General features: G+C 47.6%; 1 protein-coding gene across 12 annotated transcripts in view; it reads left to right on the top strand.

The window, feature by feature from the left end:
- Pde10a (phosphodiesterase 10A) overlaps positions 1 to 14352 on the top strand; it is a 449138-nt gene that overhangs the window by 391339 nt on the left and 43447 nt on the right. For all 12 annotated transcript variants that reach the window (XR_005976773.1, XR_005976772.1, XR_005976770.1 and 9 more), the window contains 6 exons: positions 4603 to 4743; positions 6229 to 6384; positions 8617 to 8667; positions 9212 to 9270; positions 11190 to 11241; positions 13641 to 13783. Coding sequence is in view for 8 of the 12 variants with exons in the window: in XM_041680083.1 (XP_041536017.1) it covers positions 4603 to 4743; positions 6229 to 6384; positions 8617 to 8667; positions 9212 to 9270; positions 11190 to 11241; positions 13641 to 13783 (602 nt within the window). In the remaining 4 variants the exon portion in view is untranslated. The remainder of the gene's footprint in view (positions 1 to 4602; positions 4744 to 6228; positions 6385 to 8616; positions 8668 to 9211; positions 9271 to 11189; positions 11242 to 13640; positions 13784 to 14352) is intronic.

Raw genomic sequence — 14352 nt, 5'->3', positions numbered from 1 at the left:
CTTCATTGAGCCCAGCTTCTTGGTACCAATCTTATCCAGTTTAGACTATCTATCTACACTTATATTTATATCTGCTTTTATCTCACAAATGCTGGCAGGCTCAGGACGTTGCTCTAACTGAAGAGCTAGCTCTCTGCTCGCCCCTTGCTCCCTGGCACAGCCTCGTGCTGGTGGGCAGTGAGTCAGTTGCCCTGGGAAACATGGAGGAGGTTGAGGCTCCGAGTGTCAGGCCTTGCTTTGTGTTTAGATTTCTAACCTCTGAAGTGTTCTTGTGCTACTAGGTTGTTTATACAAACTCAGTGTAGGGATTGATTTTGGAGAGTCCAGCACTAGATGTCACAGGACTTACATATAACTGTGACTATATGTAAGGAGTATTGATAGTGCATAAAATACTGCCTGGTGGTATTCATCTGTGCAGGAAATGAAGGTAGTATTTTACTATCTTCTTTCCCCTGAGAAAGGGTTTCTCTGTGTTCCCGGCTTTTCTAGAACTTGCTCTATAGACCAGGCTGGCCTTGAACTCATAGCGATCCACCGGCCTCTGCCTCCCTGAGTGCTCTGATCAAAGGCATGTGCCACCACTGCCCAGCTGGATTTTGCTGTCTTAAAGTGCAAATAACCTACTCACAGCCTTAGCTCAAAACTTTTATTGATCTTGAAAAATTCCCCTGCCGATGTCTTTAGTCCTTGTTCTACCTTGTCATTTGTTTATTGATTCAGTACAGCAGACTCGTCGGGAAGAATGCTTATTCTATTTCATAGAGAATTACTATCTTTAAATACCAAGAATTAAGGCAAGAGTCACTTGGCCATGTCACACACGGAACACATAAGAGCAGGCCTTTCTCCTAGCCTTTTTCTGGGGAGTACAGAATTCAGTGGGGCTTCCCCACACTGGGCTGTGTAAAGCTCAGCCGTGCCTGTAAGTTCTACCTCTGCCTTTCCCCCACCCCCACCCCCGAGATAGGGTTTCTCTTTGTATAACAGCCCTGGTTTTCTGGAACCTGCTCTACAGACCAGGCTGGCTTCAAACTCACAGAGACCCGCCTCCGCCTCCCGAGTGCTGGGATTAAAAGTGTGCGCCACCACCACCTGGCCAGTGGAATTTATTTAATGACATTTTTGTTTGTAATAGCAGCTCTCTATACTTCATTCAATTTGTAAAAATCATGAAGATTGTACTACCGTCCCCAGACAGGTCATTCCATCAATGACTGACCCCTAGTCAGAAACAAAGGGCGCTTTTGAACAGGTGGTGTGTGTTGAGTTAAAAAGAAGGATGGAGAGTCAGTGAGGTGGCTCAGAGGGTCAGAACTTCTGCCGCCAAGGCTAAAGTCCTGAGTTCAACGTCAAGGCCCACACACAGGCATGAGGGGAGAACTCTCTCTTACGGGTTTGTCCAGTGTTCTCTACATACAACCAGGATACAGTCCTCAACAGTCACACATAGGATAAATAAAGAAATCCAGGAAAAACTAAGAAGAGAGAAAAGAGCTGGGGGACCCTCACACAGAGGAGAGGAGTCAGCCATGAAGATGGTCTCTGGGCTTCTGTCCTGAGCCGGTGGCCTGCATCACTCTGTCCTGAGCCAGGCTGTGCCCCTCTGTCCTGAGTCAGCCTGCACCCCTCTGTCCTGAGCTTGTGGCCTACATCCCTCTGTCCTGAGTCAGCCTCCACCCCTCTGTCCTGAGCCGGTGGCTTGCATCCCTCTCTCCTGAGCCGGTGGCCTGTGCCTTCTGTCCTGAGTCGGCCTGTGTCCCTCTGTTCTGAGCCTGTGGCCTGCATCCCTCTGTCCTGAGCTAGTCTGCCCCTCTGTCCTGAGCTCTTGGCTTTCTTATATTGCAGTATTTTCATGATTTTGATAGGAATATTTCTATGTATATAGTGTATGAAATCACAAACTTGTTGGTAAAGCCAGTATATTCTCCACTGTAAACGATTACTCTTCCGTAATTATCCCTATGGTGTTTTCAAATTTTAGCAATTATGTGAACATTCCATAGCCTTCTCTTTTGAGCAAGCCCCATCTATGGGATGGCTTTTTGTGGGCACAGCTTGCCTGAACCTTTTACATCATATACACACCCTCTACCCATGACTGCCCGGGAGTGTGGGGATGTGCGAGATCTGTGAGGTCAAGACTTTGCGATGAAGGCTTAATTAAGGATGTGGTCCAGGGACTAATTGCTAAGCCTCTCAAAAAAAAAAAAATCTGTGCATTGTCTGTCTTTGGAGTGAACGACTATAACCTAAAACAAGAGAAAACGTAAAGCTTCCTTTGGACGTTTGCTCTAGAACATCCCTTTCTGTTAGACCCTTTGTGGCCCATTCTTTGTCCAATCATGGAGTTAAACCCAAGTTCCTCTCCTGCTGCTGTCTTTGATGGGCGAAAGTCGGATGCCCAGAGCCTGGCTCCTCACTGTCATCCCGAATGTGAAAAGTTGCTGCCTGTTCTTGTTTTTCCTCTTGCTAAATACACCGTGGTCTTTGTTTTTCTCTTGCGATCGTCTCTTCCTCCTCTCCTCCCATCATGCTCTGCTCCTCCGTCTGGAGAGAGAAGGACTACTGACTGTCAGTAACCCCTCCTTCCCTCAGTGCCACCGTCCGAGCAGATAGTAGAATTCTCCTAAGTTTAAATGCAGCGGCACCTCCGGGGTGAGCACTTCCCTGTGAATTCTTGGCCAGGGAGGACCCTAAACAAGACAGTTGGTAGCTACTATTGTTGGTTTTCCACCAGCACTAAATGGTGTGACAACCATAAGACAGATAAATCAGGCAGGAACTGAGCTGGAAGCGTCCTCCCTGCTGGCTGACCCTCACCGGCCCAGAAGGTGCCATACAGGCTGTCGGAAGAGTGGAAGAGTCCTCGGCAGCCTCACTCACCCGCTGGGGTCCTGGGCCAGGCCAGGAAGCTGCTGTTGCTGTTGCTGTTTTGCTCCATGCATGTGAAATACCCACCAAATGGCCGTCTACAAGCTGTCAATTCAGCGCTCCCTTCCTCTTTGGTCAGAGAAACTTCTCTGCGGTGAACAGAGCCTCAGAACTGGTTCACGAGTAGTGAAGAGGATCCAGGGGGGAGATCCAGGAGCACTGGGAAGCTCCAGGGCTGTACCGAATTAACGACATGCTAGCAGTTTTTAAAGTAGCTCTGATTCTAGCCTTTAAAAAAACTAGGATGAGCCATCATTTCTCATCTAATCCGTTCTCATCTCTGAGTGTACTCAAGCATACGGGGCGACACCCTGTCAACAGAACTCTTTGAATATCTCTTCCACATGCGTTCTGTTGGGTAGCAGATATTCCTGAAGCTCAGGTCTCTTTCTCCGTGCTGGGGGACACAAGTCTTGAATGTAGCTCCTGGCCCTGTTTTTTGTTTGTTTGTTTTGTTTTGTATTTTGAGACAGGGTTTCTCTGTAGCTTTGGAACCTGTCCTGGAACTAGCTCTTGTAGACCAGGCTGGTCTCGAGCTCAGAAATCTGCCTGCTTCTGCTTCCAGAGTGCTGGAATTAAAGGCGTGCACCACCACCGCCAGGCCCTGTTATTTCTAAACTGCCAGAGTTAGGACAACTCTCAGCTCTACTCTTCTCTTCCATCTTTTCTCCCCTCCCCTTCCCCCTTTTTTCTGCTCCCTTTCTTCCCCTCCCTTCCTCCCTCTCTCCTTTCCTGTTGGCTTAACCAAGAATCTTAAACTTGTAGAAGTCTTTGTCCTGTAAGTAGAAGGCAGCTCTGAGGAGGAAAGCAAGTGTCTGTGGATAAGTCATTAGTGGCGCTGAGTCTCCAGAGAGAGAGAGCTTCCCCAGTCAGTGTAGCACTGACCATGACAGGGTAGGTGATGTGGGCCAGCTGACGTGGCTGCTTTATCTGTAAGATGGAAGTAAGGTGCTCAATAGAGTTTCCCAGAACACACAGCAAAGTTCCAAATGGGTGGATAGCCATGTTACAACTTCGATGATTAGAATATGATTTAAACATTTTATTAAGTTGAAAATAATTTAGAACATGGCTAGATTTGTCAAAATGATTGATTCTAATATTCTTGGGAGTGGATTTGCCAAAAATCTTTACCCAGAGTCACTCCAATGAGAGGAGATCTTGTAAGAGTAGCCATGCCTCTGCAGTGAGGACAGGGCCTTCTTAATTCATGGTACCCCGAATCTACAGTTCCAGCTCGAGCTGTGTGAGTGATAGGGTCTCAGAGCAGTGTTCTGAAATGGTGGGAAGGCAATGACCTTCACTCAGCCCCAGGCTTAGCATGGATTGGTTGGCATGGTAGAGTCGAGGGTCTCGTAGCAAGATGCCATCTTCATTCCACGCCATGTCTCGTTCCCAAGAGGAGGCTAACGTGAACATTTCTGTGCCTGTAATGTTTGTGAATTCTGATGCCAAACGTGCATTTCATGTAAAGCGGGAACAAGACTTGGCTTTAGGTTCCCTGTCTGCTCCCCATGAAAGCTTGCATCACCCGCATCTTTTCCTGTGCCTGGCTCCCAGACTTTATGGGGCCTAATTAGGTAACACTCTGACTCTGCTCTGGAGCCTTGTAGATATTGGGCAAAGGCGGGGATCATCACCTAAATTGTCATCTTTTCTTCTTCCTAGAGTCTGTGTGTGTTCACACCGCCCGGAATGAAGGAAGGTCAACCCCGGCTTATCCCTGCCGGACCCATCACCCAGGGCACCACCATCTCTGCTTATGTGGCCAAGTCCAGAAAAACGCTGCTTGTGGAGGACATCCTTGGGGTAGGGCGCTTTGACTCTCATGCTCTCAGGGTTTAATTGAAAAGAGGATACATTATTTTGATCTTAATTTGTTTCAAAATGAATTATAAATGCGTTAAAAGAAGATGCAGATCAATGAACGAATTTGCTCATAGTTTAGCTTTTATGTTCAGAAAAATCACACCAGTTGTGCTTGCTGTGAGATGGCGCTCTTATTTCAGCACACGCCACCATGGCTAACCAGAATAAGATGTCAGTAGCTATGCGAATAGCCAGCGCCTGCCTGGTGAGTCATGTCAACGCTGCTGCAGGACCGACTGTCCCACGTGAAGGGTGTCCTTCAGTGGCCAGTTCTTGGGAGTCTAAGGTTGGCCATTCTGTTGAGGCAGGCTTGTAGGCTTCTGGGTAATAAAAGACAGAAGCCAGCTGGCCATGAGTCAGGTGTGGCTACTTTCCAGCCACCTCAAGTCTGCTGGTTCTTCTCGCTCCCCACCTGTGAGGCCAGCATGGCAGAGTCTGATGTCAGGTCTCCAACCACTGTTGGCGTCTCGTTCCCTGCCTTCCACCAGCCAGAGTAGCAATCACAGGAGCAGGCCTGCACCCTTCCTGAGCCTCCTCAGTGACAGAGGGTACCAGCAAAGATGTGGCTGCCAAGAGAGATGACAGACAGATCCTCGGTGCAGTCTCTCAAGTGTGTTCAGGCAGATGTCTGATGAATGTCACTGCAGGGGGTGTAGGCTTCATAGGTGACAAATACACACAGAAACACACACAGAAGGAGCTTGTTCTGTGAAACGGTTGAACCGGAGACTTGGAACCTGGCTTCTGTTTTTTTGGGTTTTGGTTTATATTTTTTTCTGTCAATGATTTACCTAGAACGAATTAAGTGTTGCTTTATTGAAGAAGAAAGAAAGGAAGGGTCTAAAGTGGGGGTGGAGGAGGCAGGAAGAATCATCTGAAAATGCTCTGTCCTGGGTGCAACCGTTCAAAGACTGGAAGCCACATGAACACATTCACATCTCTCTTGATTCAGGAAGGGTTTTCTGGGTTCCATTCGCTTCCCGCAGATGGTAGAAACCAAGTGTATAGAATTGCCGTCTTGATAGTAATCATTTTCTTTGCCCTGTTCTGGCTTGTAGAAGTTTTAGCTAAGATAGAATATTATTAAGTCAAACCCACTTTAATTGTAATGATAACTGGTTGATAATGGATGACTTGAAAGCATACTTTGGGCTCTGGAAGTTCAACTCAGATGAAATAGTCAACATGACCTTAAACACAGAAGGGAAGGCATGTTTGTGTACACATGTGTAAACATGGTGCTTGCCTGTGCATACACCTGCAAAGCCTGGGGTGGTTCTGGCAGAGCAGGTGAGGGGACCAGTGCCAGACTTGGTGGTAGCCCTTCTCACTCTCACGTGAACTGACAGCCGCTGTTCACGCTTAACGCGTGTACACGCAAAGCTAGGATGCTCAGGTCCGAGTCTTCTCTCCTTTGACTTTCAGGATGAGCGGTTTCCAAGAGGCACAGGTCTGGAATCAGGAACTCGAATCCAGTCTGTTCTTTGCTTGCCCATCGTCACTGCCATTGGAGACTTGATCGGCATTCTTGAGCTGTACAGGCACTGGGGCAAGGAGGCCTTCTGTCTCAGTCACCAGGAGGTGAGGCTCAAACACTACCCCCGGGGCTGGAGAGGTGGCCCAGGGCTTCAGAGCACTTGCTCTTCTCACAGAGGACTGGGTTCATTTCCCAGCACCCAAATGGTAGCTCACAACTGTCTGTAACTCCAGCCAGGGGCTTAGACACCCTCTTCTGGCAAGCACTCATGTGGCATGCAGACAAAAAAACCTGTACTGTGAGTTAAAATGTGCATTTAAAAAACAGTTTAAAAATGTCTTTTGGTCTCCTGCCCTCACTGGTGGCACCTGCCAGTGCTAAGTGCATGCATGAATGGATGTGCAAACGTGATGGATATGCATACATGTATAGATGTGCATATGTGAATGGATGTGCATACGTGAATGAATGTGCATGCCTGAATGGATGTGCATACGTGAATAGATGTGCATATGTGAATGTATGTGAATACATGAATGGATGTGCATACGTGAATGGATGTGCATATATAAATGGATGTGCATACGTGAATGGATGTGCATGCGTGATGGATGTGCATACATGAGTAGATGTGCATGTGTGATGGATGTGCACACGTGAATGGATGTGCATACATGAATGGATGTGCATACGTGATGGATGTGCATACGTGATGGATGTGCATGCGTGATGGATGTGCACACGTGAATGGATGTGCACACGTGAATGGATGTGCATACATGAATAGATGTGCATGTGTGATGGATGTGCATACACGAATGGATGTGCATGTGTGAATGGATGTGCACACGTGAATGGATGTGCATGTGTGATGGATGTGCATACACGAATGGATGTGCATACGTAAATGGATGTGCATACGTGAATAGATGTGCATGTGTGATGGATGTGCATACGTGAATAGATGTGCATGTGTGATGGATGTGCACATGTGAATGGATGTGCATGCGTGAATGGATGTGCACACGTGAATGGATGTGCACACGTGAATGGATGTGCATATGTGGTGCATACGTGAATAGTTGTGCATACGTGAATGGATAGGGAAGTCACTGTTTGCCTGACTGTGTTTGGCTGCAAACAGTAGCGTATTCTTAAAAACCTGTTTTCTTGAGCAGCAGTTTTTAGAGGAGACTGGCTAAATTAGAAATACACTCTTTTTTTTCTGTATCAAAACATCTTAACCAAAAATGTGCTTCGGCGAATATGAAGCCAAGCGCAGGATGGCATCCTGGCTGTCTGTGTCTTCCTGAATGTGTCCTCTTCCTTGGTTATGTGCTCATGCCATGCTCTGGTTGCAGTTGCTTCACAAGCACTAAACACACAGCATCACCACCACGCGCCTCTCTATGGCAGATAGATCAGTCCCTGCAAGTGGGTCTGGCTTCACCCACTTCCTGAATGACCAAGCCCTTGTTTCCAGGGATGTCCTGTGCAAAGAAGTCTTGCCTTCCTGTGGGTGGAGTCCGGGCCCTGTCACCTCATAGCACCTGGCCCAAGTGCCTGCGCATGGGACCTTTGTCCTTCCTTCTGTCCTGCTGTGTGCTCCCACGGCTCCTATGACCATTGTTTCCACTGGACAGGACACCAGTATACATAGGCACAGTGTCCTGTCCAGCCTCGCTCTTACTTCCTCCTTTGTAGCCCCTAGAGCTAGCTAGCACCTGTGCCCAGGAAGGACGTGCAGAGTGGAAGACAGTAGCAGAAGTGGACTCTGTGCTGGAGGCCGGGTGGGGGTGGGGTGGGGAGTAGGATCGGTGGACAATGCAAGGATCTGAGGGGGTGCCCTGGCACCCCTTCATAAAAACTACATGTGGCAATATGTGTCTGTAGTCAGTCCTGGGGAGCAGAGACAGGAGAGTCCGTGGGACTATGTTCTGCCAGTGCAGCCCAATTGCTGCTCTCTAGACTGGTGAGATCTTGCCTCAGTGGAGGTAGACGTTTCTGAGGTTTCTCTCTGGCCTTCACACGTGTGTGCATTTGCGCACATATGAGACACATGGAAATAAAAATGGAAACATGGAATATAGCCTTCAGTCCTCGGATGCATAGAGTATACATAGGCACAGTTTTCTGCCCTCTTAGGGACACCACACAGGCTTAAAGAGGCAATTAGAGGTATTCCAATTAAATTTTTGTCACCCAGAAAAATATTATTTAATATTAAAAGAAGATAATGTAGCCAACTGAGATGGCTCGGCAGGTAATGGCTTGCTGCGGAAACCCGATGGCCTGCGATCAAGTTTGTCTGACATGCGCCTATGTGTGTTTTTTAGGTCGCAACTGCCAATCTTGCTTGGGCTTCCGTAGCAATACACCAGGTGCAGGTAAGTCCAGGGGCGTTCTCACAAGGGCATCCCAAGGCAGCAGTAGTGGAGGCTAGAGTCGAGGGCAGTAAGCCATCCCCAGCTTTGGTTTTGGATGTAATATTTTATATCTGAACAATGTCATCTATGTAACCCTTATGCTCATTTGTAAGTCATCGTAAATCTCTTGGTGCAGGTACATATGTGTTGTTCTTTACATGACAAGAAGAGAATTGTAATTTCAGGGTGATGGCAAAAGTAGTAGGGTCTCCTGGGGCCACAGAGTGTGTTGGGCACTTCCCGGATTTGGAGGTGGAAGGGGGTGTGTAACTCATGAGGGTGGAGAGTGTCTGCGCTGCTCACAGCTCCTTGCCTCAGTGAGAGACTGTGTGTCCCAGGTGGGAGAGCTGTGCAGCCATGATGTGAGAGAATAAACACTCTGAACAGGGGTTAGCATGTAGCATTTTTCAAGAAGACCAACAGCGATTGTCTAAACAGTGCTCTCGGGTCTGCTCCTAAGTCATCAGAGCTCCCGGATGACTAGAAACTGTTGTCTGTGTGGCAGGTGTGCAGAGGTCTCGCCAAACAGACCGAACTGAATGACTTCCTGCTCGATGTATCAAAGTAAGTGTTGTACCTGACCTTGGGGGCAGAGGTGTGAAGCACAGGTCCCCAGGGTGACATCTCCATCTGCTGCACGAGGCATGCAAACATTCAGGGGAGAGTTCTTTGTCACTTTGTGGATTAGAGAATTGCATCTTTGTCTGTGTATGTAGTGATCTTAGTCTGACATTTATTCTGAAAGCAGAAGATGCTGCCACTGATTTCTCTAACCTTTTCCAAGATGTGTTCTCTGGCATTTTCTAACAAGGTCACTCTACACAGCATCGTTAACAATGCCATCGCATTTCTGCTGTGCCGGTTGTGATTATGAGAAAACATTCCGTTTCTCTGAAGCTTCACCTAAATCACCTCCCCGGGTTGGTAGTGAAAGCTATTACAGATATTTATTAAATTATAGGTTTGTGTTGACTTTGCATTCTACAGGGGAGACCTTCTGTCTATACAGCCTACCTCATTAATAACAAAGCCTTAAAGCTCAGGATATGGTCACCTGGGTCATGTCCCCCTACCAGTTTAGTAAGTTGGGGAGGCACCTACTCATCCCCGGCCTCCAGCAGCACTGTGGCAGGTACTGGCTTCTCCTTGCCCTGCCAGTGCTTCCTAAGTCCTCACTAGCACATTCTGGAGCCCTGCAGACTGCTCAGGCTGGAGTTGCTGGCTCACTTGGGAGCTGCTCTCTGGGATCTGAAATTAGAGACATGTAGCTCTAGTGATTGCTCATTCACCTCGACGAACCCTGTCAAATGTGTTGGGGACCATGATGATGTTAACTTCAGAGCACACAGAAAGGGACGCTAAGCTTCTCTCTGGTCAACACATTTGCACATTTTGGAAGTGTCCCAAAGTGACACGTTATGCCTTCCTGCCTTCTGCTCACTTAGGAGACTCACTCACTCCAATGCTGTCTTCTCCTAGGCATGAGCTCACAATACAGTGACGTCCTCAGTTTCTTGGCTCTCAAGTGAAGGAGAGCATCTTCCATCACTGTATCATGGTATCACAGGACACATGTTAATTTCAGAGCACGGCTGAAATCCTCAAGAGCCAGCAAACCCGTATCGAGTAGTTTTTAATATATTGTGTGATGGCTGGCTGTTGGAGTAACATCTTAGTGGGTGTCTCACTGCCTCTACAACACCCTCCTGCCACTGAACATGCATTTTACCTTAATAAAACAATTACAGGTCCTTGGGTTCCAACTGCTTGCATTATGGTATTTCTTCTCAGGTTAGTCCTTCTGATTTCTCAGTGCAGTTTGACTTCTAATTTTATTTTTTCAGCAATCATGCACCTGAATCCAGCCCTACGTAGTTTATATTACAGCCTTGCTCCCTCCTCTCCATTAAGCAATGATATAATTACTGGATGATTCCACTGTACTAAGGCAATGATAAAGCTTCATTGATTGTTTTTAATAATTATAACTGAAGGTTTCTCTCCCACCCACCAGTTATCAAATAACCACTCTGAGGCTTAATATTAATTACAAACAGTTTGGCCAGTGGCTCAGACACTGCTTGGCCAATGGTTCAGGCACTGTTTGGCCAATGGCTCAGGCTGATTACTAACTAGCTTTTATATCTAAATTAACCCATTTCTGCTATTCTATATTTTACCATGAGGCTCGTCACTTGTCACCCCCCATCTTGCTACTCCAGCAGCTGCTGATGTCTCCCTGACTCCTCCTTTTTTCTCCCTTTATCCATGCTTGGATTTCCTGCCTAGCTATTGGCCAAATCAGCTTTTTATTAACCAGTGGTAATAAAACATCTTCACACCATAAAAGGGGTTATCCCACGTCAAATAATATTATACGTATTCACTTATTTAAATGTGGAACCCATAAACTGTGTTGAGAGCTTCACATGCACCATGCTGTCTGTAAGGTTGTTCATGGAACTTGTGTTTGTGTTTTTCAGGACATACTTTGATAACATAGTTGCCATAGACTCTCTACTTGAACACATCATGGTAGGTGTTTTCAGTTTTGACTGTGATTTTCCTTCCACCCTTATGTTCTTGGTCTTTACTCTTGGTGTGGCATTTTGTGTGTATTTGATGAATATGCTCTGTTAATCATCATGAGTTATGGCTCTTTGAGACCCTCTATCTTTCTTCACCTTTGTTGAGAACTTGGGGAGGACCCTGGGACACCCTGGTTTAAACAGCAATACTTGGAGAAAGCTTGATTTTGCTTCCTGGTCTCCAAGGCACTTTCTGTATGAGTCAAAGTAGGGAGCCCCCTTGATGCTGATCCTAAAGTTCAGTCTCCTTAAATCAAGTCTCAGTGGCCCTCTTCCGGAAGTAGGTGTGCTGAGAACTGTTTCAGTGATTCCCATGGCTGCATCATCTGTGTCTTGAGATTTTTGCATTGGATCTTCTCGTGCAGCCTCTTCAGCATTGGGCATGCTCAGTCGTTCAATTTTCTGAGTTTTTCTAGATGTGTTCCCTCCTCCCTCCTCTGTTGGTCCCATGTGTTGACAGCGCTGTCCACTGTTTCTGTTTGGTGGCTGACTCCTCCGTGTTTGCTTCTGCCCTAGAATCTGCTTCCTTACTGAGTTTTTCCTCATGTTTGACTCACCTTTCACCCACTTTGTGGGCTATGTTGTCCAGCTCCTGAGTCACATCCCTTCATCTGAGCCCTGAATCTGATCACTGATGGTTCTGGAAGGCAGATCCTCAGATATTTAATTAGTGTTTCAGTTACCCTGCTGTTTTGAGCCTGCACGCTGGGGAGTCGGGAGCCTGGGGAGCTATTGTGGTGGCTGGCTTTCTCATTTTCCTGTTTCCTCCAGGCCCTACGTTCCTGATGTTTCTGTTTATTCTATGAGAGTGTTCCTGGTGTGTTGTCTTCACTTGGGTGTTGGTCACCCACCATTGTTTAGCTAGCGGGAGGCTGACAGCCTTGACAAAGTGCTTGGTGACAACACACACTGACAGACTCATGTGCTTCAGAGACGCTGCTGGCAGAAATGTGGCCGAGGGCATTTCAGAGTGCAAGGTGTTAACAGTGATAACTAGAAAGAGAATGGGTTGAGGAAAGAAGAGGGAGTAGCTATGAATAAGAGGGAAAGTGTAGAGGTGGGAAGAATAGAAATAGCAGGAAATATTAGGATGGTATGAGGAAGGAAACATTTACAAAAGGTTACTTGGACACAAGCTAGAAGATGATGACAACAACTAAAATACAGAAATGTAAATAAAAATTAGCAAATGAAAACGAGGGGGCAGTGAGACAGCTCAGTAGTTACAAAGCCTTGCTGATTTGGAGAGTGCAGTTCTCAGCACCCATCTGGTGGCCCACAGCCAAGGGGACCCAGCATCATTCTGGCCTCAATGGCCACCCACACACATCTGCATGCATTAGCACACAGAGGTTCTCCAAAAGGAAGCGAGTGAGATAGAAACAATTAGGTCTGTGTTTCTTCTTAGTTGGGATAAATGTAGTGGCCCACTTGCCTTGGTTGTTTTTGGAGCTAGCTCTGTGGGTGGAGAAGGCACTGTTACTATCAATAATCCAAATAAGTGAAATCCATTGGCCAGTCTGGCCTCCTTCCCGAGAGCAATGTCTGTTTCAGACTCAGTCTGTGTGCTTGGCAGGGCTTTTCCAACTGAGTGACAACCTAGCTCATAGGACGAAGCTTTCTGTGGTTTCCTAACCTGAGACCCCTGCTTGCCGGTGTTCTGGGACTCTGTTCTCCATAGGCCCTTCTTCACTCTTGGAGCTTCAGGTAGAGAAAGCAGAGAGGCGAGAAGGGGCTAGAAACTCTGGTGTTCTGAGCTTGGAATGCCGTCTCTGGTACAGGCACAGCCAGAATCCGTTTCATATACTTCCTATGCAGTCTCACTGTGTAGCCCTGGCTGCCCCAGAGATCAGAGTTCCGTTTGCTTCTGCTTTCAGGATTCTGGGATGAAAGGCATGGGCCTCGATGCTTGGGGTATTCCATAGTCTTTCCAGTCATAGACAGCAACCAGGCCATGTGGGTGCCAGCCATAGTGCTGACAGAGATAGCCCAAGATGCCAGGAGCATCCCGAGAAGCTCCTGGAAAGAACTCGGAGAGCTTGAGGATGCTCAGGAAGAGAGAACAGTTGCTGGTCAGCAGGTCAAGGACAGTGCTCTAGTATTTGAACACCAGCAGGAGCGTGGGCACCTGTGAGCTGTTTGTTCTTGTTGTATTTGCTGGGATCAGCATACAGACTGACTTAACATGCAATGTTCATTGTGTGTCCCCTTCTCCACTCTTGTATGCACACTCCTGATTCCTTCCCCAGTATAGAGCAGCTGTAATCAAAGCGCATCTCGTGCTAAGGTTCGCGGTAACCAGCTTCAGTTTCCCACCAGTTTACTCTGGCTTCTCATTTGCCTCAGATATATGCAAAAAATCTAGTGAACGCCGACCGCTGCGCGCTCTTCCAGGTGGACCACAAGAATAAGGAGCTGTATTCGGACCTGTTTGACATTGGGGAGGAGAAGGAGGGGAAGCCCGTTTTCAAGAAGACCAAGGAGATCAGGTACAGCTGAAGTGGCCGTCCCGGCTTTGATGCAGATGCGCAGGTCTCCTGTCGTCCACTTCTCTGTGCCTCTTCACAGGTGTGCTGACAAGGCTTGTCATACTCTGATATCATTCCCACCAGGACCCGCCTCCTGAAGGTAGTGCTTCTGGGAATGACATTGCTGTGCCAGCGAAACCGCGCCTAGGAAGCGTTAGCGTCACTCCTGGAAATGCCGTCTTCCGGAGGCGGTCCTTTTGGAAATCATGTTGGAATAACTTACTAGTGCTCCCAGGTAGGTAAAGGTCGCTCCAGCTGCAGCCGGCAGGCTCCTGTGTGTAAGAGCAGGGTGAGCGTAACCAACTCAGCCCGTGCTGCTTCCCAACTTGTGAGCAGAGGAAATGGAGGACTTGAATACCTCCTGGACCTGACCGTTGACTGGATCAGCTACCCTGCTACTGCATTTCCAAATGAAAGCCTTCCTTGTTCCCTTAAGTGGCAGCTACTGTCATTTCCATGGACAGATGGCCTTTACTTATTGGCAAAGTCCTGGTGGCTCAGTCTTGTCACAGCCTGGAAGCCTACAAGGA

This window comes from Microtus oregoni, unplaced genomic scaffold, assembly GCF_018167655.1.
Source record: "Microtus oregoni isolate MIOR12 unplaced genomic scaffold, Mior012 000033F_ref0000390, whole genome shotgun sequence".
Lineage (NCBI taxonomy): Eukaryota > Metazoa > Chordata > Mammalia > Rodentia > Cricetidae > Microtus > Microtus oregoni.
Note: the sequence above shows the minus strand (reverse complement) of the source record. Positions and strands in the feature narration are given on the sequence as shown.